General features: G+C 39.2%; 1 protein-coding gene across 14 annotated transcripts in view; it reads left to right on the top strand.

Annotated features, from left to right (window-relative positions):
* wnk1b (WNK lysine deficient protein kinase 1b) overlaps positions 1 to 26324 on the top strand; it is an 80614-nt gene that overhangs the window by 13848 nt on the left and 40442 nt on the right. For 12 of the 14 annotated variants that reach the window (XM_051892444.1, XM_051892443.1, XM_051892433.1 and 9 more), the window contains exons 3-4: positions 22584 to 22756; positions 25496 to 25716. In XM_051892444.1, coding sequence (XP_051748404.1) covers positions 22584 to 22756; positions 25496 to 25716 — 394 coding nt within the window. Of the gene's footprint in view, positions 1 to 22583; positions 22757 to 25495; positions 25717 to 26324 lie in introns of those variants that run through there. The other 2 variants (XM_051892442.1, XM_051892441.1) reach the window with 2 other exon arrangements.

Genomic DNA, 26324 nt, shown 5'->3' with positions numbered 1-26324 from the left:
ACTGATGTCTACCCAATGCTTTACTGTGCACCCTGTAAGATTTCATTCCATCCCTTACTCTTGCTTTGCATTTATGCAGATATCTCTGGGAAATTGAGAAAAAGCTTCTCAATCACTGACTGTTTCCCTGTAACTCTCTTTCACCATTCCTATAAATAGCTTTCATGTGGGACAAAGGTGTCAGCAGCGCGTGATTTACATTTTGAGCGGCACTTATTTACCTCTGCTGAACCGCGCTCCGCTCTGCTGAGCGCTCAGTGGTGCTTTCCCTTTACAGGGCCTTAATAAACACCCTGGGCAATGTGCGCTAACTCCGGGCAGAAATCCAAAATACTCTCCTTCCTAGCCACTATTACCCTTTCTCCTGCATTCTCTCCAGTCCAAAGAGCTAATCTGGGAAAATTATGTGAAGGGGTGCTATAGTCCCTGAGCAAAAACTTTTTTTTTTTTTTACAGACAGTTTTCTTTTTCAGAGAAAGTACTGTCATGGTGGTGTGACAGTATTAAGAATTAGTTAAAGTGAAAACATTTATAGCTATTTGCCCGATTAATAACACATCTGATTTACTGGCACAGACAATTCAACTCTACGACCCCTTTGAGTACGGAGGTTTGTTAATGCCAGATCAATGATTGTGTGTGCAGAAAGACCATGCATTGACCAAATGCTCAGTTATGCGACCGCCTTTTTTGCGTAAAGTATAGTTATGTCCTTAATGTGCCTTACAAAGTTTGAGAAAGGCCAGCTTGGAAGCTTGGCTATTTGTTAGTTTTATATAACTATTTGCAAAAACTACAATTCTTTAACTGAAGATGTTAGGCTTCTGCCTTGCCATTGACTCGTCCTAGCTGTATAGGAAAGCTGTCATTACATGAAAAGGATCTAAGGAGATTACTGAGGCATGTCAAAGGGCAGCAGATTTTCATCAATTTCCTTGTGTGATCTTAGGGATTATGAATATACACATTTAAGTCACTCTGTCAGAGAATGCCTTCCGACGTGAATTGAATGTAGCCATCGTAATTATTGACACTGCATTTCCCATGGCGCAACAGACATCAATTTTAATTATCATTATTAGGAATTGCTTATATAATCATCACACTGTAAAAAAAAATTATTTTCATGATTTATCACAAAATTTTTTTCTTTTGTCAAATCAACTTAGATAATTAATGTGGTTCAGATTACATCATATTTTGAGTTTCTGTTGATTAAACCAATCGCCTTCATTGTATTAACTCAAATTTTAAGGCAACCAGGCAACTTACTTTTTTAAGTTAAACCAAAAATTATCGTGTTTTTGGTCATGGTTTACAAACTTGCTTTTCTCTCCCATGACTTGCTTTTTTTGGAATCAATACTGCATATTGACTTTCATGCGGTCACATACTTGTCATCAGTTCAGATCCAGTGCCCAAGAGATGAAACGATCCACAACATGGCTGCCAGGCAGATGACTGAACTTTGAGCATCTGGGCCTGTTGCTGAGCAATATGAATCTTGTGTGGCTGTTAGGAATGCTACGTTTTCACATTAAACCTGCTGCTTGCATCAACATACACCTCACCCCAGCTGAGGGGCCTCTCTTGACATCCCCCGCCCCCCTCCACATTTGGATGCCTGTCATCTAATCAGAGAGACAGAAACTTGAGCCCTCTCCAACCTGTCCGCTTCACTCCACCCTTCCCCACTTGTCCTACCACCACAGCTGTTACCGTGCCACCCGTAATATATTTTTTCTTATAATTATCATTTGCCTTTTTCTGGTTGAGGAAGTGTAGTTTTCAAAATGATTTCCGGAGTCAAGATATTTGCATTTGTGTATCTGATGTGTCATATTGCTGCAGAGGTCGTCCTCTTCTGTGTAATTTACTCTACTGTTGATGGAAATGTGCTGCCCTTGTGTTCCTGAGAGGTGAAGTTCTCCATCTCGTGAGCATGTCAGGGTTGAGAGCCTTACAAGAGTCCCATTGTTCAGATTGGAGAACAAACTCTCCTGCAAAGATATAATACATCATAGGTAGGCCAATAACTATTATGGTCTGTTCCCTAAATGTAAAATGTATTTACTGCTGGGAAACATCTGGGCAGACCTCCCTGCAAATGATTTAAAGACATTCAAATTGTTGGTTAACGTAACGTGTTAACAATGTGCTCTGTGATGCACATGGTCAGCATTCTCTGCAGCTGCCTGCTTGTTACAAATCTATCACAACCCTCTTTGATAACTATGGTAAACAAGCCTACATTGTTGATAGAATATTTCATTCCTTGCTTTTTTATTTTACACAAAAATTAAAATGTTATAACACTGATGTTTTAAAATTAAATATCAATCTTTTTGTTACACTAAGCTTTAGGGATTAACCGAAGTGAAAAGTTTGGCCGATAACCGATAATTATTTATATTTGAAAGCCGATAACCGATATATTGGCTGATAAATCTTAATCCAAATTTTTATATCATTTTTGAGAGCCTGATTACAAAAACAAAAGCACACAGTTATAATGTTCTCATTGTAATATTATGTAGCCTATATGACAGACTTGCGCTGTACATTGCACTTAACTGTATTTTCCTTTTTGAAGTGATTTAAATTATATTTCAAGCAATTCAAAACCATAATGGCAGACAGTGCGCATCTGAAGTGTCTCAGCTGAAGGAAATAATCCGTTTATCGGCTTTAATATATAAGCCAAATTTTCTTATCAAGCCGATAGCATTAAAAATAAACGGCTGACAAATAAATATATCGGCTGATACCGATATGGTGGCCGATATATCGTGCATCCCTACTAAGCTTGTATTGCTTTATATGACTTGGAATATAAGTCACAATTTTCAAACTTCTTTTTTATAGTGTATCTTGACAAGCACTTTGGGACATGTTGCTAAACTTCCCTTTTTTTGTTCCACGGAAGTCATACAGGTTTGTAATGATAAATCATGACCCATTTTCATTTTTGGAACTCTTTCAGTTGTGATGCCACAAGCAATTTTTCAGGCAAAGACCTGTGCATTTTGATTTACTTTTGTTCATCTTTGTTCATCTGTACATTTTGTCTGTGTAATGAAGTTATATCTTGTGCTTTTGAGGGTCAGTCCTGACAGCTAAACTATAGGCTGGTGCAAAACTGGACCACTGGAGCCTATCACACCACACAGAGCGCAATTACAAATGCAGACCATAATCTCAGAAACCCTTTTCTTTGAGTTCAGCCCTAAACACACAGGCTGTAATCTTCAAATCACTCCAAAAAGAATGGGCTTCTTAAACTCACTGGCTCCTACCACAGAATCTTCCAATAAAAGGCACAGTAGGAGAGCTAGTCAGATCACTGCAGTCATTATTCTTTCTCCAGAAAAAGTGAGACTCTTAACAGAACACAGTCTCTGCCTTTTTACATAGAGATGAATATATAACTAAAACCACTCTATATGCATGCTTTGACTATGTAAAACCCTCTCTCTTGATATGGAGAAGATTAGTGGAATGCAGATCACCTAGAAAGGGTCTTTTTTTCTCTGTGTAAGAGAATCCTGCAGGGGTTTCTGCATTTAATAAAAGCCATCACACACTAGTAACTTGTAACCACATGTGTTTTCTTCTCTCTAACCTTTCTCGGGTGATCATGGAGGACTTATTGTGCTTGAAAGCCACAACTCAACACACTAGTCAGGGGTGACTAGTCAGGAGCCTGATACCTCTGTTGCCCCCGTCCCCGAGGGGTGGCCCTACTCTAACCAGCACCATGTGTATATGCATGGCATATTGCCTTGACTGATCGAACGTGTGGGTGAGGGGTAGAAAGGAGGCGGCTTAGGGGCCTATCAGGTTCCTTGTGGCGTCAGCCCTGAGTCAGGCCTAAATGTCTATTGCTTGGCAAAGGACAACAGAAGGTCAGGTCAGGGAACCCCATGGGCTTTCACCTCCTGCTTCAGCCAAATGGCCTTTGCTCTTTTCAGCCCATATGGAATGCCAAAAGTTTATTTCTTTGAGTGGAATTTTTTTTCTGAGCTGCTTGACTGTAGCTGATTGACATCGATTGACAACTGTAATCAGAGCTCAGATGTCCTACATTACCCAATGTCTCAGATTACACTAATTCAACTTGTCTATAGGATTTATAGTGTTAAGTCTTTAAAACTGTCTAAAACTGAAATTAATGTAATACATAATCAATGCAATCCTTGTTCCTTTGTAAGGGATTGTTTCATTGGCAATCTGCTGGATTTCAGTAGCTATTTCCTGCAGCCAGTGCTTAACTATTACTTATGCGGTCACAGCTGCTTTCATTCTCAGGTGAAATCTTTATCCTAATCAAACACACTACAGGAAGCCAAATATTGCATCATTCACTATTTCCTGTATAGTGACTGAGTGCAATATATGGGGTAAAAGTGAACAAAGGTGAATTCTGAATATAAATGTAAGAAAAAGTTGGAGTATATACTTGTTTTTTTAAGTATGGAAAATAATTATATTAAAAGTAATCATTTTACTTTATACTATAGATGCATACTTTCCCAGCTTTGTGGATTAATGGATAGTAAAACGATAGAAGTTTAAACGTAAGAAAATCAAAAAGGACATATATTCACTTAGAATTCAGATGATAATACAAAATGTGACACCCCATATAGTGCACTATATAGGTAATAGGGAGTTATTTCAGACACATCTGAAGAGTTACTCATGGGATCAGAAGGAGTGCCATGTTTGAGAGTGACAGCAAGCATTTCCTTTTGCATCCTGTCCCAAAAACATTCAGTCATGGTCAGCTGCATTTGAATGAACATTGATTTGGTTGTCAACTGAGTTTGATTGTCAACTAATTAAACAAGATCTGTTGCCAGACATTCTTGGAAGATTTTTTGCATTCTTGTGTGAGAGTGTTGTTTGCTCAAACCTCCGGATGTGAATCTGTAACTGCACCTCAAACATTCACAATCATGAGTCACATCCTGTAGGAAGTATGCTCTCAATGGAGGTTGCTCTGCTATCAGATTAACCACGTTACGAGCCTCAAACTTCCCTATGACTGTCAGCACACGAGCTGATTCAGTCCACAGCTGCCCGTTGCACCACTTCCGTAATGTTCAGCAAGTATACTGCACAAAGACAGTGAGTGTTTGCCTAATCACATATCCTCAAGTTTTGACATGTGAACCTGGTCTTGCCACTGGTTGATATATGGTCACGTTGGGTTTGACTCAGTTAAGTTTGGAAATGCCAAACTGTGTATGTCACACTGACGAAATATTCTGCTGTATCATGTTGATTAGAGTTAACAGCTGGTAATGAACTGCGTAACTGCAGTAGCACTGATGAATGATGATCATTGCTGTTAATCACCTGGTGACTTTGTTTCCATGGCAGCAGATCTCTTAAGGGCTTCCTGTTCAGGTAAAGCTCACTATCCGCACAGCAGGTGTAATCAGGCACACTCCAGATGCATGGAAAATTGTGTTTATCTTTTGAAAGCTGTAAAACCCTTTGGCTCAAAGCTTTGTTTGTAAGGCGAATGGTCTCATCACATACTCTGTGCACTATTGACATTCAAATCAGCTTTTTTATAAAATCGGAAGTTTTTTTTTTTTATGTGTCATGAGGGTTTGCATAAACAACAACATGCCAATGTCACGTCGTCAGTCGTGTGGCAACAAGCCTGATGAAAAAGTGGGATTGGCTCTGATCACTCATCAGTTGACTCACACGCCTTGGGCTGTTTGAAAACTGATGTAGCATTTTGATCGATAAAACTCTTAACATGGCATGCAATGTATCATTGTTTCTGTCATTTTGATTGCGTCTGTAAAGCTCATTGTAATATAGTATGGCAGATCGTAATCAAATTGTGAGTCAAGTGAAGATTCACACCTCTACGTATGGATCACTGAAGTCTCGACATGCAACATAGTTTATCAGCAGATTTATACGGAAACACCCACAAGAAACAGCCTTGCTTTTTGTAGGAGCTGTCCATAAATTTGACCTCAAGTTGTCTACACCGTTAAATTTGGCTTATTTGGCTTTGCGATGAGTGGCTATAAATATGATTTGTTTTGCCTGGCTTAGTTCAACTCAGAATACCCATAAGCATGTGATTTTTGCACTGATCCAGAGGTTTCTATGAAATAAGGCTCTATTTGTACACTTCTGCTGTTTTCATTTGTTTTTCAGGTCCCTTGTTTTTGTGACCCCTCATAAACTGTTGTCACTGATGTAATCATTGTGTTATGGAAGCCTGGAGGAGTGGGGTTTTCATTCATTTGGAAACTGCCTCATTCCTGCTGCAGGTGAATTTGCAAATCAGACCTCCATCCATAACATCCTTTTATTTCATAGAATATTCCATTACGTACACATATTCCAAAGAACACTTCACTATGTGCACTTCAACAGAATTTCACAGAGCATGTCTTTCACTACACCTACTTTCGTGTACAATGTTTGCTCATGCTTCTGGAAGGTGGTACACGTCAAACACTTCTGAATTCAGCTATGCAAACTGTCATTCATAGCACTGCTCAAACCACCTTCATTTATTTAAAGAGTCACCTGACAACTTTTTTTTGTGCTCCACGTACTTCACGTTCACAAACTTCAGGGGCCTCAAGAGATATTTGGAAACTTAGGCAAATTTAAAAATATATGTCAGTACATTTACATGACAAGTTATTAAAAAAGACAAATAGTATAATACTCTGCCAAATCACCTGTGTGAACTTGAGGGGAAGTGACTTCATACATCCTCATAAAAACTCTTTGGGACCAGTTGGTAAAAGTGGCTTAGAAAAGTTAGTTCTTCAAATAAGTTTAGTGGCAGACGCGACTGTTTCGATATTTTGATGTCTAATGCAATGAAATTGGTACATTTTTAAGTGTGGCAACTGATAGCTTATCGTACATGCCCTTTACAACAAGCCACTACCATCGAAAGTACATTTAAACTATCTTTGTTATAAACTCTGAATATTTTCATTTCCTCTAATAGAGGTACAGAATTAACCACAGTTAGAACTAGAGCTGCACAATTCTGGATAAATTGAGATCACGATTCTTCCACGATACTGAACATACAACTACTGCCACTTTTTTTTTTTTTTTTTTTTCTCCGCCTTAAGACACCAATGTTTTGCTGACCTTTAAAGATGGTGCAGAAAGCAAAAGCTTGTATTATCGTTTCATCTGAGTCCATGGCAAATCACACCGTTTTTTTTACTTCCTTTTCGGCCTAAGTTTTTCCAGGTCAGTACTTCTACTTTGGGTTGTTCCACCAAGTGTGTAGTGTAAATGCAGATATTGGATATGGGTCACTTTTAAAAGAAGATGTAAGCTGGTTTTCAAAAAAATCACGTATTGTCAACAAATCGGAATTGTGCATCAAGACCTGCCTCTGGGCCAGCGGCAGTGTAAACGCAGATTTGAATGTTCCCGTGTGATTTTTGTCAAAGATTTTATAGACATGGCCAATTTTTGAATCAAGATTGCAATTTTTTTTTTTTTTTTTTTTTTTTTGCAATTAATCATGCCGCTTTAGTTAGAACTAATGAAAGAATCTTTATTTTACTTGTCTCTAATGGCTGCTGCTCCTCGCACAGGCCCTCGTAAAGCTAATTGCTTGTGATTTGCCCCATTAAAATTGCAGGCTTATCACCATTCATGTAAGCTTGCAGGTGAGCCAGCCTCGTTCAGGGACATTGTTGTAGAGAGCAAAGGTATATATTAGTGTCAGTGCCACAGGCAGACAAGAGAATTTTGCCTGTACTTGTCCTTTCTCCCTTTCGTCTACAAATAGCCCTCTCCTCATAAAAGTTCCTCACCACATCTCCTATTAACTTTGTCCGCCACCTCCCACAGCTAAAAACTCAAGTCCTTTGAACACCCCCCTCTTATCATATCTGAAGTGACTGATTTAAAACAGACTGCATGTTCCTGGAGTTCACTCCAAGGTGACTGCAAAGGTTTGTGATATTGAGACAATATCATGCCAGGAAAGGTTGTGAGATCTAATATATATATAGTAATCATAATGCCCGAGGCTTTAGATGGTGGTGTGGGGTATTCATATGTCTGTCTTGATTGAATGTTGTTTTGCAGTCATTAGGTCATCTTAAAGGAGGCAGCTGTGGCACTGAGACGTTATTAGTTGTAAGTAGATATTCCTCAGAGAAGAAATATCCTCATTAGCTGGTGAGGTCAGAAGACTTTGCGTAAGTCGACCATTACCCTTGTTTCAAAAAATCATATTAAATGGAGCATGGTGTTTACATGGCCCAAATGACTTTTGCACAATTTTCAACAGGATTTGATTTTACGCCACAAGAGTCATCCCAACCTGATTCTTACATTACTTCTGGCAAAAAACGATGTTCTTTTCCGTCCTATCTTGTGTCATGCCACAATACTAACTTAGAGACAATTACCAAAGTAACATCTGTTATTGATGTAGACAAATGCAGACTCCTGATGGATGGTCCTGAGATCTTATGCATTCCTCCTCCTTAGCCCAAGGAATTCACACCCAAGTTTTATGACTGTACGGTGCTATTATTAAATGTGGCTGTCATAAAATGACTAAATTCCAGACCATTCTTTTTTGGAGAATTTAAAAGACTCCTGTGATGCCATGAGGGATTATTCAAAAGCATCAGTCATTTTCAGTGTGGGTCATCCTTTAAATTTTTATGTAGTGTTGAATTACCCAGTAAGTTTTAGCATATTCAGTATATACTATAACATTTGTATACTATTCAAATGGCTGAATTCAGACCTTCTCATTTTTCAATGAAAGACAGAGACTGACATGTCGTTTCTTCTGTGATGACTTTGAGTCATTGTTCTGAAAGGCTGGCCTCTTGTAGGCAGTTCTCATTTCCATTCTCATGGTCTCCTTTCCTCCTTTCACCATTACTTAGGCCATTTAAATCCCTTTCTAATGGGAAGTAAACCCAAATGTTACGTAATAATAAGTTTTCTTAACAGTTTCCTCTTGTGTGTTGGCTTTGTGTATAATTTGAAATGTGAAATGATTTGTCTTTCATTATCTGAAAGACAGATAAGAGATGTTGTTTCAAACTAATAATAATTCTAAATCACTGTCATTATAAATTCATTTTACTAACTGGCCAGACAGATAACAAATCTGTTTAAAATCTCTGACTGAGCATATTACTCATAGTGATTAAGCTTTATTCTACTTTGACCTACATTTTCATATGACTTGGATAGTCAGCATGAGAATGAAACCTGTAGGCTGCAGCACGGTCCCATAGACATCCTTGATGAATCCACTTAAGACCCCTAAACCTGTCTCATGTTTGACAATTCTCACAGTGAGATTTCAGATTTTCTCAATAGCATGGATGCTGTTCTGTTGTGCATATCTTAGCTTGTCCGTCCATAATCCAACCAACCAATTCAAGCTATTTTAAGAACAGCGATACACTGCATAACTCTACTATTCTCTTTTTAATGGATTTTACAATGTGTGCCGTACTCTCTCCAAATGGGATGAAGTCACTCAAGTTGCATCCATAAAGTCAACAAGATTTTGCAAACACACCCATATATACACAATTATACTGATTCCGAGTTTCCAACAGGTGAGTGTCATGGCGTTCCAAATCTTTCAGGCTGTTGGCAAGTTGGCACACACTAACACCTGTCCCAATATGGGATATGATTTCTATCTCCACGTTTTACAGAGCAGTGCATGCTAGACTTTGCCACCTTTTATTTAAGGGCCATTTAAATAAGAACACCATGGTGTGCCCTTGACAAAGTACCTGCCCTGCCTTTGACAATGGGACATTAGGTGGAAAGAATGAGGGTGAGAGATGAGTTATTGCAGGGGATTTTTCGAGCTCCTGTGTACACAAGCTGTTGCTCAATGGCTTGCTGTCATCGGGTGAGGCGAACATGTCCAACTTGTGCTATGAGTTCCAGTGTATTTGCTCAGCTCCTCTAATGTTTGCCATGTTAAATCTGTTAAATTTATTTTTGTAGTTGCCATAACCTTCCACTCTAGGATCAAGGGACGCTGTGGAAAGTGGGTTAGTGTGATGCATGAACAGTCACTTGGCTATGGGGGTAGAATTGTTCCTTTATTTCAAATAAATAAATTATGATCCACAAATACTTGATTCTCAAAAATTCTACATACTCACAAATAAATTGAAAGAGATCCACAAATATATGTTAGGAGTTCCACAAAAATAAATGATTGGTTGTAGCGAGAACATGCCACGATTGGTCAGTGCAATGTGGCTGTTATCTGATTGGCTTGAGTAGACGGTTGGTGGAGTCCACCTATTTGTGGATTTGTCTGCACGTCTTGATGCAAGAAATGTTTTGAAATCCACAAATGTTTGCAGTGATCCACAAATGCACATAAAGCCATCCGCAAATGAATGCCAGGCAGAGTGTGTTAGTGACATAAAACATATTTGTGAATATGTTTTTATTGGCAAATCTCATTTTATTTATTTGTGAATTTAATTCATTTTTGTGAATCTCTTCATGTTTATTTGTGGATCATAATCTATTTATTTGGCATAAAGGAATGATTCTAACCCCATACTTGGCGGTGAGGAACACTCATATGGAATAGTTTAACCGTAGCCGGAATGTAACAGGAGCATGTTACAGTGGTCCAAACCAAATCTTCTGCTAAAGATCTTCAAATTTGGGCCTGCTGCTGCTTATTAGATATCATCCAATGATGTTATGCATTAGAGACTGACCCAGTGCGAATGTGTGGGTATCGGTTTGCTTCATTAAATGTCAAATTAGCTTTACTCCTTAATTTGGCAACTATCATGTAACAAACCTTAAACTGTACAATATGTAGGCCAGAAAAAGAAATAAGCCTGATTAAAAAAAAAGTAGAGAAAGTCGTCACTGTTCCAAGTTGAATGTTATTACGCCCCCCCCCTTTGTGACACAAGACCTCATTGGTCTGTATTAAATGTGTATGTACTCATAGAGGCTGCAACATTTAAAGTGCAGAGGATGCTATGCACTAAAGCATTTTTTTCCCATCTTGCAGTGTGTATAATCCCTGTATAATTGAGGGGGCGCGTGTGCTGTGCTGTAGAGAGGCTTTTGAGAGTGTGGAGGTGTACAGAGCAAAGTACAAAGCCAGGACCTACTTTATTGTTTTGTATCTCCCTTAGGGTTGGTGGGGATTATGACTGGCTCTATGGACTGTTTAGGTTGTGAGCTTTAAATGTGAGTGGGCCTCACATTTGACAGTAAGGACATATTTTTTGGGTAAGGTATGTAATGAAGTCTGATACTCGATAACCAGTTGAATTTGGTACTTGTTCTGTTTCCTGTGAAGGAGTTAAATTGGAACAAATGCAGAGTGAAATCCCAACAAGTGAGGAATCTTAAAAGCGAAGTTCCCCCCAAAATGAAAATCCTGTTTTCATTTACTCACTTCATGTCCATACAATGAAAGTTAGTGGGATCTAAAACATTATTGGACCCAATTGGCTTTAATTGTATGGACAAAAACAATTCAAACGTTCTTTAAAATATCTCCTTTTCTGTTCTGCAGAAGAATGTAAGTCATACAGTTTTGGAACAACATAAGGGTGAATATTATGAATATTTTGATTCATAACACAACTGATTGTGCTTTGCAGAATAGTCGTGAATGTCACCGTAACCTGCATATTTAGTGTATTTTCCTGTCTAGCCTTGGATTATTCTGAATTGCTTATTTCTAAACACGGATTTATTAAGCAACAGTCATCAACATACCAGCCTGTCCAAGAATACAATTTTGGTCATTATAGTGGCATTCTGAAAACTTGACTACATCTTTTAAGGTGATTTGTTTCATTAGTACTGTATGACAAGCAGACCATTGTCACATAAATGGATTGTTTGTCTTTAGTCAATTTGTGGCAAATAAAAAATAAGCCTTTATATTGATTAAAAGCAGCTTTATCATGGATCATAGAGGCTAGAGTTCAATATGCAGATAAGCCAACGCATTCCCATGGCGATCATAGGATTATGGGATTTGAAATGAGTTCCGGAAATCTTTAATTTGTGATATCTTAATAATTATTTTAGAAATGCAGATGAATGACATAAGATCTTGATGTTCCCATGTGTCCCAGTTTTTTTGACTTGTTAACAGTATATTTTAATGTGTTTGGTGTAGTTGTAGTGTGATCCGCCCTATTACCCAACTTTTTGTGTTGTGATTTATTAGCGGTGTCACATCAAACATTTCAACCGAGTGAAACATTAAGCGTACGAACCTCAGGAAAAAATAGAGACTGACACTCCAAACTCCCTTCGACATTCACACCATGCACCCCTGCCTAAAGCCTGGTTTTATTTCAATGGAAGATGGATTGGGCTATGGGGAATGGGAAGGGGGAGTGAGTCCAGAAATCAAGAAGGACTGTTGTTGTGGCAGACGACATGCAGGTTTTCAGTAAATGTCTGGTCTGCCTGCAGAACAATGGTGCCTGTCTCTGGGTGACACTAGACTGCTGTGTGCTTGGCTCTGACGGAGAGCACATCACCTCCTGACCTCACAGCCCAAAGCCCGTGACAGGCAGCTAGATGCACTGAAGATGTGCCTTGTCGCTCTGACCCACATAGTGGGCCACACAGAGCTCAGGGACACATGGATCTGGTTCAAAGCAAGACCATGAAAGGGCCTTATTTTAGCTTACACTGCCGCTCTCCTTGTCTTGATTCGTCTCTGTCTAGCTCTCTTTTTTTTCTTTAGCATACCTTTTACCTCCTGTATTGTTCTCTGTTTATTTATAGCTTCAGTTATACACTGAGCTAGTTTAGTCTTACTTTTTTGTAAGTTGGATTAGGCCATGGTTGTACTGAATGTGGGAATCCATCCTGCATTGTATTGGCTAAGCTTCCACTTTTAGAGTCAGAATGTAATGCTCTGCTTGTAAAGATTTATTCTCTAAAGCAGATGACAATCTGTATTTGAATTTTAGTATGGAGAATAGCCATTATTGACTTGGTCAGTTCCCGATGCAAATAAATTTAGAGAATAGAAGCACTTAAAAGGTGAATGGCATCATATCAGAACCAATCCATGCAACCTGATCTCACAGCAATTCGTACGCATTTTACAAGGTGGCTATGGCTGTTTCGTATGAATTCATAATGACCTACCCCTAACTCCACCACTAAACCTACCCGTCACTGGGGTTTAGACAAATTGTATGAATTCGTACAAGTGAGGTCGTACAAATTTGTATGAATTAGCCACCTCGTAAAATACGTATGAATTGAATAAATGATTGTATAAATGATTCATTGGGAAAATTATTCTTTGAATGTTTCTTGGACAACTTAGCAAGTTGATTGAGTCTTAAGGTCTCAACCTAGAAGCATTGTGAGTACTACTAAACATAGTTAACTTAAAATAAATCCATAAAACACATTTTCATTACTTAAAAAACCTTTAACTGAAATAAAACATAAACACATTTAAATTTATTTTATTTTAGCTAGTTGCCAAGACAACATTTGTTATTTTCATTTAGTTTAACTTGATGTACTAAAATAACTAAAGCTAAAACTGAAATAAAAATTAAACTATAGACATTTAAAAAACAAACACTAATAAAAATGACAAAAATACAAAAAATTACTTAAATTTGAACTAAAATTAAAATAAAAACAGAAAAGACAAAAATAACAACTGAATACAAAATAATAATAAAAACTATAATAGTATCTCAGTGATGCTAAAATAACACCGCTGCTAACCGACAGGACCATTAATTATTATCAAGATTGAATAGTTGGCTTGTTCAGATTGAGATGAACATTATTCATTTTATAATTACTATTACAATTATTGATATAAATTTTGTTTTCTTTTGAAGCTTCATACACATGCTATATATACGCATGTTTTATGCAATAGATGTTCACTTTTTTTGTTGAATGTCTCAGTTAGCTTAAAGAAGAGTTGCATTTTGTAGCCATATATTACTAAGAAACGCATCTGGTTGGTGTCTGGTAAGTATGACCCAATATTTACTAGACAGCCTCAATACAAATGTTTTTCTAGTCAACTAGTTGTTCAGAGATCAACCATTTGTCAGCGGTAGAACAACCCCACTGAAGACCTTGGTTTACCTCCTAACAAGCATAACTCAAACTAAGACAACTGAAATGTTCATTAAAAGATCATAGAATTATAAACCTCATGCTCTCCACCAAATCACCCTGGGGGGTGAGCTGCAGTTCCCAAAAATTAGGTCACACTGAACACATGGTGCTGGTTCGAAACAGTCTGTTATGTGCTGATTGATGGCAAACCTTTGGGTTTAAGAGAAAGACGATCAAGTTTTAGTTTTTCTTCCCTAATTGGGGTCCAACATTCACTGCCTGTTTTAGATCTAGATGAATCTGTCTTGGTTTTTGCAGTAAGTTCAGTACTGTTTGAAGGAACAACTGTTCGTTCTTATTCATAGCAGATGCCTGACTGTTGCACTTTTCCTTTTTCATTTCCTCTGTCATTTCTCTTCTCCGTAAACCCCTCAGGATCTCTGTGGCTTGACGACTCGATCGGCACTGTGACTCCATAGGAGGTTATCAGAAACGCTGCTTGCAGGGCAAAGCAATCCCTGCTGAGCACAAGAAGCACTGCTGTGCTTCTTTTACCCAATCAAATGGACTTTTTGCTGAAAGGACCTGTATTCTACACTTCTAACGATTCTTTTCTCCCCTGAAGTCCACTTATAATGTTAATCAGGGTTGTGAATTAATATTTCAAAGGATCATTTTTCACCCTTTCTGTGACCCTTAGAATTGAACAGTCTTTTTTTGTGACTTTTAAAGCTTCAATATGTAAATAACCTTGATTCTTGATTGGCTAACCTCCAGGAAATGGCAGAGTTCATGCTGTTATTCTTAAGGACCAGTTAAGTTGCTGAATACTGAATGGCTATTGATAGATATGATTGCCCATATCTAAATATCATTAGCCCTTCAGTATTCAGTTAATGTGCTCAAGATTTTCATGATGGTGTCTGAATAATCTATTTGCATTGAGGATCTAATGAAGATCCACCGCTATGCTCCTCATGTCAGAATCCAAAAAAATCCTGTTTTGTCCCCTTTAACACCCCATTGTGTTTCTCAATGTCAAAAGCAAGAACATTTTCTGCAACACACTTTGTATGAAGCGAAGGACGATTTCAAACAAACAGTAGGGAATGCACAGAGCCATCCTAAATGGTTATCTTTGGTTAATGAGAAGGCATGAGCTGCGTCAGTTGGGAAATTTGAACCAATGACCCGGACTTCATGTGACCGGAGTGAGATCCAGTAAACATTTTCATCTCGTAAACAAATCGGCAACATCTTTGGTAGGTAGGTGGAAAAACTTGATTTAATACCTGCAACACAAACAATACCTTATTATTGGATTGTCGCCTTCAGGAACCTTTCTTCTATTATTAGATCTTTTCCTTAAATAGCTGCAACAGACAGAACTGTGATTTCTGCTTTAATGGATTTTATGCGTCTTTGAACCTGCAGACAGAAAACAGGGCATGCACTGATTCAGACTGTTCAGATGTCAAATGAAAGTCTTATGATGTTTACAATGGTTTGCAACAGCAAGAGTGCAGCAGTCATGAGAGAAGTCATTGGCTGAGCCTGTGTATCTGTGGGGATTTTTAAACCCATGATCAGTCGTCCGTTTGAAACACCCAGAAGGATCCATGTTGAGCCACGGCTCTTTTTCCACTTTATCAAGGCAACATACAAAACAAAGACGGTGCATATGTGCCTAGTGGATGTGGTTCATACTTGTTTTGATGTATTAAACTCCTGTCATGGCCATTACTAAGTGCTGCTGGGAAATGGAGCACAGGCTTTCAGGCAGTCATGTGATGGAGCCTGTCCATCAGCCGGGTTGCTCATACAGTTATCAAGCACATCACAGCAGCTAAGCTGATTATTCCTTCACTCAGTCTGTGCACAATTAATAGACCCAGATTTTTAACCTCTTTGAGGTGCAGAGTGTATATTGTTGTCATTTCCTATCATCTGGCTTTCTTGGTGTATTTGGGGAATAGATTTGGTTTGGTATTTTATATCCACTGTCTAGTAGATGCCCAGCACACTACGGTCGAGCAGGGGAGGGGTGGTAGATGGTATTTTTAGAATCACTGTTTGACTGGCGCCCGTGTTTGTGAAATATGAATCCTGTAGAGATTGCAGGGAATGAGGTCCCCCTGGAGGACAGAATCTTTGTCTTTCCATTAACTCCAACTAAGTGCTCTCATGCCCACAATCACTTCAGGAAGTACATCGGTGAATAATGAAGCTTGACTCCATAGTGATTGCTAGAGTAAGGCCACAAAAATACTCTATGCAAGTATGTAGATGCTTGGCAAACATGTACACATGCATAGTTAACATGAATTCCTGCATTGCTGTGGTGGTAACAAAACTCGAAGGGCGGTGATAGATTTGAAATGTCATACCATTAATTCGCCATTTGTTATAATGCTGACTGTTTAAATAACTTGCTCACCAAGATTCTCATTAAACTAGGGCTTTTTCAGGCCACTGACCCCCCTGGTCAGAGAAACTGAGCTGAGATATTGTTACATATTCAATAAAATTCAGTGTTGCATTTTACAAAACCCTAATAAGTTGGCAGAACTCAAATAAATCAGTTACATCATATTCAACTTTTTATTTCTTTGCTGGGTTAAAAACAACCCAAGTTGGGTTGAAAATGACAAACCCAGCGATTGTGTTGTTTTAACCCAGCGGTTGGGTAAAATCTTTGCCCATCCTGCTGGGTAGTTTTATTTGACTCAACTATTGTTTAATTACTGTATTGCTTGCTTAAAATGAATCCAAAGTATGTTGGAAATTAACATGTATTAATATGATTAATAAAGGAACATTTATTAATACGTTTAATAAATAATAATTAAACAATAAACATTTATTAAATTGCTTATTAATAAATGTTTTTACCTTTTGATTGTTATTGTTGCTTCTAGTAATTATGTGTCTGATTTTTAATTTCTAACCTATTTTGGGTTCATTTTAAGCCAGCCATATAGTAATTTTACTATACGGGTTAAATTTTTACTATTGGGTTAACATTTAACCCTACCGCTGTATTAAAACAACCCAGTCGCTGGGTTTGTCCACTTTCAACCAAACTTGGGTTGTTTTTTACCCAGCATTTTTTAGAGTGTATATCATATTAATGAATTCACATTTAATCATTAGTGATGAACAGATCCATTTTACTCCATACTTTTTAGTATAGCTATTGTTAAGGTTAACTTAATATTGTATTCTCTGAAACATTTTGAAATGCAAAAATGCCTGTGTTTGCTTTCTTTTCCTTCCCTAGAGTATGTTTTGTCCTTTGTTCTCAGTACCAATTTTCTACCACCTTAAACCCTTACACATCAATGCAAAAAGCACAGTGCACTTTGCAGTGCATCTGGCCCGACTGCAGAACAAGAGGCCCAAAACAAGGTTCTTCAGTTTCGATCCCATTATTGTGGAAAAGTACTGTCACAGATATGGATTTGTGTTCCTAGAAACCAGGGCCTGGAGCCAGTTTTTTTCCCCCCTTCGTTCTTTTTTTGGCATGAGATTGTACAGATGTGACATATTACAGTGCAAGCGTAACCGAGGATGTGGTCTTCACTCTGTGCTGTTAGCATACTCTGAATAAGGATTAACTGTTTTATATGAACATGAAATAGAGAAATGGATGAGAGATGCATATGAAAAGCAGCTGTTTGTTCTGTTAACTGTTTGGGAAGTTCCCCTGCTGAAGTGAACTTTAGCATGGACTGTCAGGCCATGTTTTAAAAGATGCATTCATGGCCTGATGCAAATCATTAGATCTGTAGCCTGGCAGACACGGAGGTCTCAGCAGCTGTCTGCACTCAGGGGCCTAACACTTCTTCCTATGGCAGTGAAAATGAGCTTATGGGGGGCTGTATGTTTTGCCTGAGCCATGTAGCTGGTTACAGCAAACCCCTTCAGTTGAGAAAACCTTTAATGATAATCCCTGTGCAATTATAACTAAAACTTTTATTAACTCAATTAGTTTGTTGCAACTTCATTCTGCATAGTAGTATTCAACCAAAAACTTTCAGAGTTCTTGTAATACATTCATTGTCTAGCTCTCACTCCATTCAAAAAGCTCTAATTTCAGAAGTTGGCCACACATTTCTACTCCCTTTTAAGAATTCAAATAGCGGGACACGCTCAATTTACAGTATGAAGTCCTTCCTTTTATCTTACAATTGCTCATACCTTCTCCCTTGCAACAGGTTAATCCAGGAGGTTACACTGCAAATAATCATTTTATGTCACATTGACAGCATTCGAATTTCTTTTCTTTATTTAAATAGGCTTAAAGTATTTATTTTACTAATTAAAAACAATTATTTATTTTTTAAATCAAATGCTTTTCCTTATTTAAGTAGGCTTATTTATTTAACTAAATATATTCATATATAAATACATTTCTTTTTAATGTGGCATTGACAGAAAGAAATAACAGAAAGAATTTGAATCTGTAAATTGAATTTTTGAATTCTTGAATCAGATTTTTTTTTTTTTTTTTTTTTTTTTTTTTTTTTCCAGTTCTTACATTCTCTGTTTGAGACCCAAGCGCCGCCTGACCCGTTACACACATGGTAACCATCCCAGAGTTCAGGAGCCTCTAGTTTTATCTGTAACTGTTGAGGTACACCGTTTGCTGAAGCCAACTCTTATCTCTCAGAGCTTTGATCTACCGTTTGCTCCGTTCCCCACTGGCATTGCCTACGAGAATGCTATGCAACCCGCTAGCATGAGTCATGCCAATCCGTTTTATTTGCCTTTTTACAAATGCAAATCTCAGGGGTTTATTCAAGTGCGCTGTTATTCAGAGGCGACTCTCACATCTGCCTCTTTCTCAGCCTGCTCTGCAGATTTGATCCACTGATTGAAATGACGTTCGATTTGCTCTTACTACATATTTAGTCCATCTCTGTGATGTGGTTAAAGCTGCTTTGATCCAGTTCCCGCCACATCCATGGGCGTCTTATTGCGCCTTGTTGTGAACCCACACAACTTCTGGAAAATGCTGTCAGGTGAGAGACTCCCATCTGCATCGAAGTGTTTGGCCTGCCAAGCAGCAATCTGTCCTATCACTCTGTAGAAATAGCACTGCAGCACTGCACTGCAAAAAAAAAAAAACTCAGCCTTTTGAGAAAAACAGCAGCTCTGTGTTAATTCAATTTCAAGAGTTGGCACCATATCCATTATCATTATTGTATTAGCATTAGGCTTATTTTCTCAGAAAAGAGCAGGGGTGAGTTTTCTAGAAAGGCTCACTGCTGTATCTGGTTACTGCAGTATTTTCTGGGTTGTTTACAGACAGGGGGGCACCGCAGCTGCGTTTATCTCCATGCCAGGCCAGAGGTGTAGATTTTTGTGTGTGCGACAGTCGAGTAAACAGCTGATTGTTCACTGAACTGTCTGTGCACAAGGTCACGTGACTGGCTAAGCAGAACTAGAGATAAAAGCTGACCTGTTTGCCTGTGAGCTAGTTATTAGATAAGAAGGCACATATGCAGTCTCTTTTACACCCACATACCCTAGTGTTTAAAAGTTTAAAAGAATGTTGTTTTTGAACAAAATTGATGCTTCTTTTACAAGGGCAGCATTTAATCAAAATAGAGTTGAAAAACATTTACTTATGTTGCACATTTTAATTGAAATTGCTCTTTTGTAATTCAAAGGTCTTTCACCTTTGAAGGCCCATTTTCAGCTGCCAGTCTGCTAAGAAAATATTCTGATATTCTCCGCTTTAAAATAGTAATTACTGTAAACATGGGTATCTTGGAGATATATGTATGTATGTATGTATGTATGTGTGTGCGTATATATATATATATATATATATATATATATATATATATATATATATATATATATATATATACAAGGGTTTCCTTGTCTCATTTGGCTGTTTATATAGTAGCCTACAGTATGTTGTCTGTTTAAGCTGTGTTTACTCCTATAACCAAAACCTCAATTATTTGCATCGCATGATTGAGAAGAGCACAAGCACCTGTGTTTTTATTTTGAGAAAAGGGGTGCTAAAATTGAAGCTTGTGGTTTGCCAAGACAAGCATGCATGAGGTGCCAAAGTTAAACGCATCACTTCCCTTACTCTCTCTCTCACACACACACTCACCCACTCACTCACACACACTTGTTTATCCTTCCTGTGTCTTATCAGCAAGAGCGAGAGCAAAACCTCCATTTAAGACACAGTCATTGAGCCTTTTTCCATTTCTTTTTCCATTCCAGACAAGAAGAGAGGCTAGCAAAGCTGCAGCCCCCTGCATGCTGCAGAAGCCCTCTTCCTTTGTCCTCAGTTATCAGACATTGATTAGATTAACTACTGATGCAGTGAGATGGGAGATAAGATGGCCTCTGTTTGCAGAGAGCAGACTCAGATCACAGTCTTCCTTAAAGTTTGGCCTTTGAATGTGATCTATGGGCCCAAAATCGGACTATATGCAAGTACATAAATGCTTCCAAGCTCAGTTTTGCACCGCAGTGGCTGCCATAGCAGGCGTTAGCATGAACTTTTTTCTCTTTCAAGTCAACTGCTGTCATGGTGGAGTAAAAGTTTGAAGAGAATCTTGCTGAGCAAGATAGTTAAAGTCAGTCAAACTGTCAGCATGTTTATGGCTAACTACTTGAATACCACCACAGTATGCAGGTACAAATAACAGGAGTGCATGCTTGAAATGCATTGGCCAAGCATTTGCATTTGCAAGTTTGTATTTTTCAGCATTTTGTCCCATGTAGTCACTCCATCACATCTCCTTTCTACTCTAGTTGCGCTCAGCCCAGTCAATACACTTTCATTCCCATATCTAAGGCTGTATCCCCATTGTTTCTCTCTCTCTCTGCTTTCTCTTTTCCACCAGAATGATTGGCGTCCTGTAGATAGAGGTAGTTCTTAGCCAGATGAACTACAGCCTGTTGCGAACCGGCTGCGTTTTTTTTCCCCATAAACTAGAAAAGCTGATACCGGACGGTGATGTAACGGTGCTTAGCGTTGTTTACCTGACAATAACCAGTGTGAAAACAAACACTTTGCATCTCTGTGTTTATACAGGCTGTTGTTTTGCTTTTCACAGTGAGTCTAGTGTACCTGCAGCTCTCATATAAGCGATGCTAGTCTAGAGCAACTTTATTACATTTCTCAACAAGACCGCCATAGACAGCATCAGCATTTCTCCACCCCTGCTCCCTGGCTCCATTCGAGAATGTTTTTAGGGCCAGAATTGAACTGAACTTTCTGGCCCGGAACCCCCTTTCATGCGGTGGAAATGTGTGGAACGGTTCAAGAATTGGGACTAGCCTGGAATGCGCACACGAACCATGTTAGTGGAAAAGCGCTATGTGTCTCTACACTCTCTCTACTGTCCTTTGGGATTAGTTGTACTTAATGGGTTTCAGATGCCTGCTGCTAGTGCGGTTGTTAGTGCATTTGGGAAACGAATGAGTGTGTCTGCATTAATGTGGAGAAAGAATGCCACAGTCAGCATTCTAGAATGGTGCCACATCAAATAGACTGGTTGCAGATAGCCAGGGAATCTATCGGTGTCCTCATGCACTGAATTTTTATGTATAGCTTTTATAAGATGCATGTTGCAGTTTGCCGCCAGGTATGCAGGGCGTCTCTTTCACAGAATGGAATTAGTGCTCACGTAATGCATATGATTTAAGCCCTGGGGTTGTGTAAAAGTAGGCCACAGAAAAGTGGCCTTTTTCCACAAAGTGCCACTGGATTAATTCATCACTGGCGGTTGCCGAAGCAATCATAATAATGATTAATGATTGGGTTTGCGCACTCTGTTTAAACTGTTGATAAGGGCACAGCTTGACCGGAAAGGAACTATGACATCAACGCTTGGACACCCTCATGCACAGGGAGGTGCGTTCCATCCAAAAACCTTGTCTTCCTGACACTGTTGTGATTGTGCAGGTCAGGCTCTTCTGGATAGAATATCAGAGAGGTTTTTTGAGTAGGTTAGAGAGTCAGGGGAGATGATGTTGTGTCGTTTTCCGTGACCGGTCATGTTGAACCTGTTGCACCATGCTTTGCTGTTTCTTTATCTTATAGGTGCATTTTGTGTGTGCATGTGTGTGGCCCGCACAGGCATTAAGCACAGGATAAGAAGACCACTTTGTGTTTAAACTAGATGGGTCTTGTCCCCTCCTGTGCTTTATGCCTTGTCTATAGGGTCTCTTTTGGAGGCCTGGCAGGAATCTGGGGTCGGATTACATTATTTAAGGTTGAGCGGACCCCCTCTAGCTGAACCATAGTGGTTTAACTTAAACCATGGCATCCCATTTAAAGCACATCTGTAATACTTATCCTTCAGTTTGATAAGTTCAGAAATTGTTAATTACAGTAAACAGCTATTAAATATGGTTTCCAGTACATTCAAATGAAGTGTGTAACTAAAAGTTTTGTATTTTTTCTGTTCTTGTCCTTGTAGGATCGGAAGCTGTCGAGATCAGAGCGCCAGCGCTTCAAGGAAGAGGCTGGCATGTTGAAAGGCCTGCAACACCCAAACATTGTGCGCTTTTACGACTCATGGGAGTCGCCTTCCAAAGGCCGCAAGTGCATCGTGCTGGTAACGGAGCTCATGACGTCAGGAACCCTAAAAACGTGAGTAGAAAGTGTCTGTTCCACTTTCATATTATATTGTCTGTCCATCATATTTTTGCCTAATGAATGGTCAAATGCAAAATCAGCAAATATGTGCCATTTATTTTGGTAGTATTGTGGTATTATGTAAAGGATTATTAATACTTATGTAAAGTGTTTTTTTTTTTTGTTCTGTCGCATTTGTCTTTTTTTGCAATTTACAGTGTCTGCTGCGGTTAATATTTTATTGTGGTACTGCATTCAAATGAACAACAGGACGTCCTTTCAAACATGCTTTTCACCAGCCTCATGTCCATCACCATCAGCAGACCATCCACAGAGGCTGTGATTATCTGTTACAAAACACAATCACAATAGAGCGATTGAGTTGTTACCAGAGTGATTGCAGGCGAAAAGTGGCATGTCACCTCCATGTGAGACATGCATTGTGGGTACTGAACAGATGCTGGAGCTACAGACACATACTGGACCAGCAGCCCCCTCCTGTGGATGTGTGGGCTCTGACAGGCACGCATGAACCAACTTAAATACTGATACCTGACTGCAAGACAATATAAGGTCATATAATAGAAAGTGATTAGGTTTTCATGCAATATTATGAAGAAAAAAAATGAAAAAGTTTGACTCGTGCACAAAAAGACATCACCAAGAGAAACTATAAATAATGCAGGAAGATTGATTTATTTAATATAATTGGTTCTAAATCTGGGTTGAACATAACTTAAGAACATATTAATAATTTTGATGGTAATCATTTGTTGACGTGAGTTTCCAGGATACAATAAGGCCCTACCAAGATCCATCATCCTCAGAGCCTCAGTCACACACAATTAGCTATCTTTCATACAGCTCACAGCAATAGGAACACCACCATTATTACTAGGAGAGAGAAAGACAGTGGAGGAGACATGGTGAGATGAGTGAAAAAGGAAAAATGACAAACAGTGTCAGGCTTGCTTTGTGTTCATCAGCTTTGGCATCCTGGCAATGTGTGGCGTTCTGCATGGCTGCTCCTCCACCGCAAAGATAAACAGTGATCAGTAGGTCATGTAGAAATGGAGTGTACCACAAACATGGCCATGCCATGCCTAAACTAAACGTCACTCCATCACGTCTCCTTTCTAATCTGTTTGCACTCACCCCAGTCAATACACTTTCATTCCCATATCATAGGCTGTATCCCCTTTGTTTCTCTCTCTGTGCTTCCTCTTTTCCACCAGAATGATTGCCGTTCTGGATCTAGAGGCAGTTCTTAGCCAGACAAACTAAAGCCTATTGTGAACCGGCTGTTTTTTTTCCCCCACAAACTAGAAAAACGGATGATCAGGAGGTCATGTAGAAATGAAGTGTACCACAGACATGGCCATGCCATGCCTCAACTAATCAGTGTTCTTATTTTTTGTCTGGGTCGCCAAAGACGTTACGACTCAGAAGGGTTTTGTCCCTCTTCCTGACCCTTTATGTTCATGTAACAGTCCTGGTTACCTGGTTCGCTTTCTAGTCCAACATATTTTTCACATGTACATAAACACAGATGTTTCAAACTGCTGCTCCATGACAGTAGTTGGTCTGAAAGATGAATCTGACAATCAAAATTCATAATATTTTCTTGAATGTTTCAGGCCTTAGACTGTTTATAAAGTGGAGAACAGACTGTTTTAAATTACTTCAGTGTTTCGAGAAGTGCGGAGAGAGTTGTTGGTGTAGCTGGAAAACAGCCTGTTGGGGCCCTCTGGGAGCCGCTGGGTGTGTTGAGTGATGAGAAAGTTTTGAATCAAGCTTTGTTGCTCTCTCCCGTATCGCCTCGAGACTTACCCTTGGCTCCGTTCCCACCTGTCAGTCAGCCGCCACACTCCATCAAAGCTGTACCACCACCTACCTCCTCCTATTGGGCGAAGCACTACTCATAGCTCGATTCAGTCTTACTAAGCAAACTGCAGAGCTAATCTGTTTACACAAAAACGCTCGACTAACTATATCTCTTCACACGCTGCCTGCAAAACCAGTTGTTTTTTATCTGATCTTATGGTATTCAGCCATTTTTCTTTTACTATGAAACGGAAGTTTCTTTAGAAAATTCACTTATCTGATTCTTTTCAAGGCAAGTGGAATCCCCATAACAAATGAATCAGTTTTGCTACTGTATACATTCTGTTTTGCTTGTGAGCTGGTGCCCATCTTCACCTAGGGAATTATGGGATAAAGGGTACCCAGCTCCACCAGTATTGGTGCCTCAACTGAGTAGATTGTTGTAATGAGGATTACAAGGCCAAATCCTGGCTATGGCTTGGCTCCAAGATTTGATTAGGCCAAGCTAATCTATCGAAAGTGCTGTACTGCCCTCTTCACGCTGTTGTCCTCTCTTTTATCTGGGACTTTCTCTGTCTCACAGAAGAGAATTCAGTTGTCCATATGGATGCTTCCAGACCCAGACCCATCATCATGAAATTGTTTAATTCTCCCTGATCCTCACCTCATATGGATTCAACTGAGATCTGATTGAGATGTTGTTGAGGGGAGAGTTTTCTCATTGGTTTTCATTTCCTTCATGGTTTCATTGGTTAAAATTGTCCATCCCAGCCATGACCGCCAAACCAGAGAGCTGTAGACACTTATCATCTTCCGTTGACAAATCTGCTGTTTGTTTTTACTCTGTCAAGGTCTTAAACAACCGTTACGGTTGTTCATTGAAGAAGAACGTTGCGATTAATTCTCAACTGTAATCTCTTTGTTCCTCAGGTATCTGAAGCGCTTCAAGGTGATGAAGATAAAGGTGTTGCGGAGCTGGTGCCGACAAATCCTAAAGGGCCTGCACTTCCTCCACACCAGGGCTCCTCCCATCATTCACCGGGACCTTAAGTGTGACAACATCTTCATCACCGGACCTACTGGCTCCGTTAAGATTGGCGATCTGGGATTGGCCACCCTCAAGCGCTCTTCATTCGCTAAGAGTGTCATAGGTACGACCCAATGCTAGAACATTCTTGCTTTCCCCACCTTCCAAGTCAGTTCACCATGACGTGTACAATCCAAAATATGTGTCCTGTCACTGCTTGTCTTTTCAATGATGAGGTGAAATTGCGAAGGTGGGGCACTTTCTATTAGTTATGCTCAGATATTTAAGGCATGCAGAAGCCCTGAGCTACACTGTTCACCTTAGACCACAGTTTTCCAGGCAGCCAAGGGCACTAGTTTTAATTTGGGGTGGAGACGGGGGAAAACCAGAGGAGAACTTCTTATAAATTGGGGGAAGACCTTTAGATCCTGCTGTTTCCCACCTGAAACTAATTGGCCTGTAAATGCAACAGGTGAAAACACTTTAAGTTTCCATAAACTTTGGGGTATTTTGAGGTAATATATGCCTTAAGAATACCAGCAAAGCCTGGATAACGCTTTGTTAGTAAGTGTGCTACGGGGATTTTTCGCATGCAATATCAACAAAATAAACATTTTGGTCTGGAACCTGTGGTCTATAATTATTAAAATCCTAGAGATTCTCTTGCTGCCAGTAATGTCAAACATCTTTTTCCAAAGGTTTTCCTGATTGCCTTATCTGGGTTCCCCCCCC

The sequence above is a fragment of the Ctenopharyngodon idella genome, chromosome 4 (genome assembly GCF_019924925.1).
Source record: "Ctenopharyngodon idella isolate HZGC_01 chromosome 4, HZGC01, whole genome shotgun sequence".
Classification (NCBI taxonomy): domain Eukaryota; kingdom Metazoa; phylum Chordata; class Actinopteri; order Cypriniformes; family Xenocyprididae; genus Ctenopharyngodon; species Ctenopharyngodon idella.
Note: the sequence above shows the minus strand (reverse complement) of the source record. Positions and strands in the feature narration are given on the sequence as shown.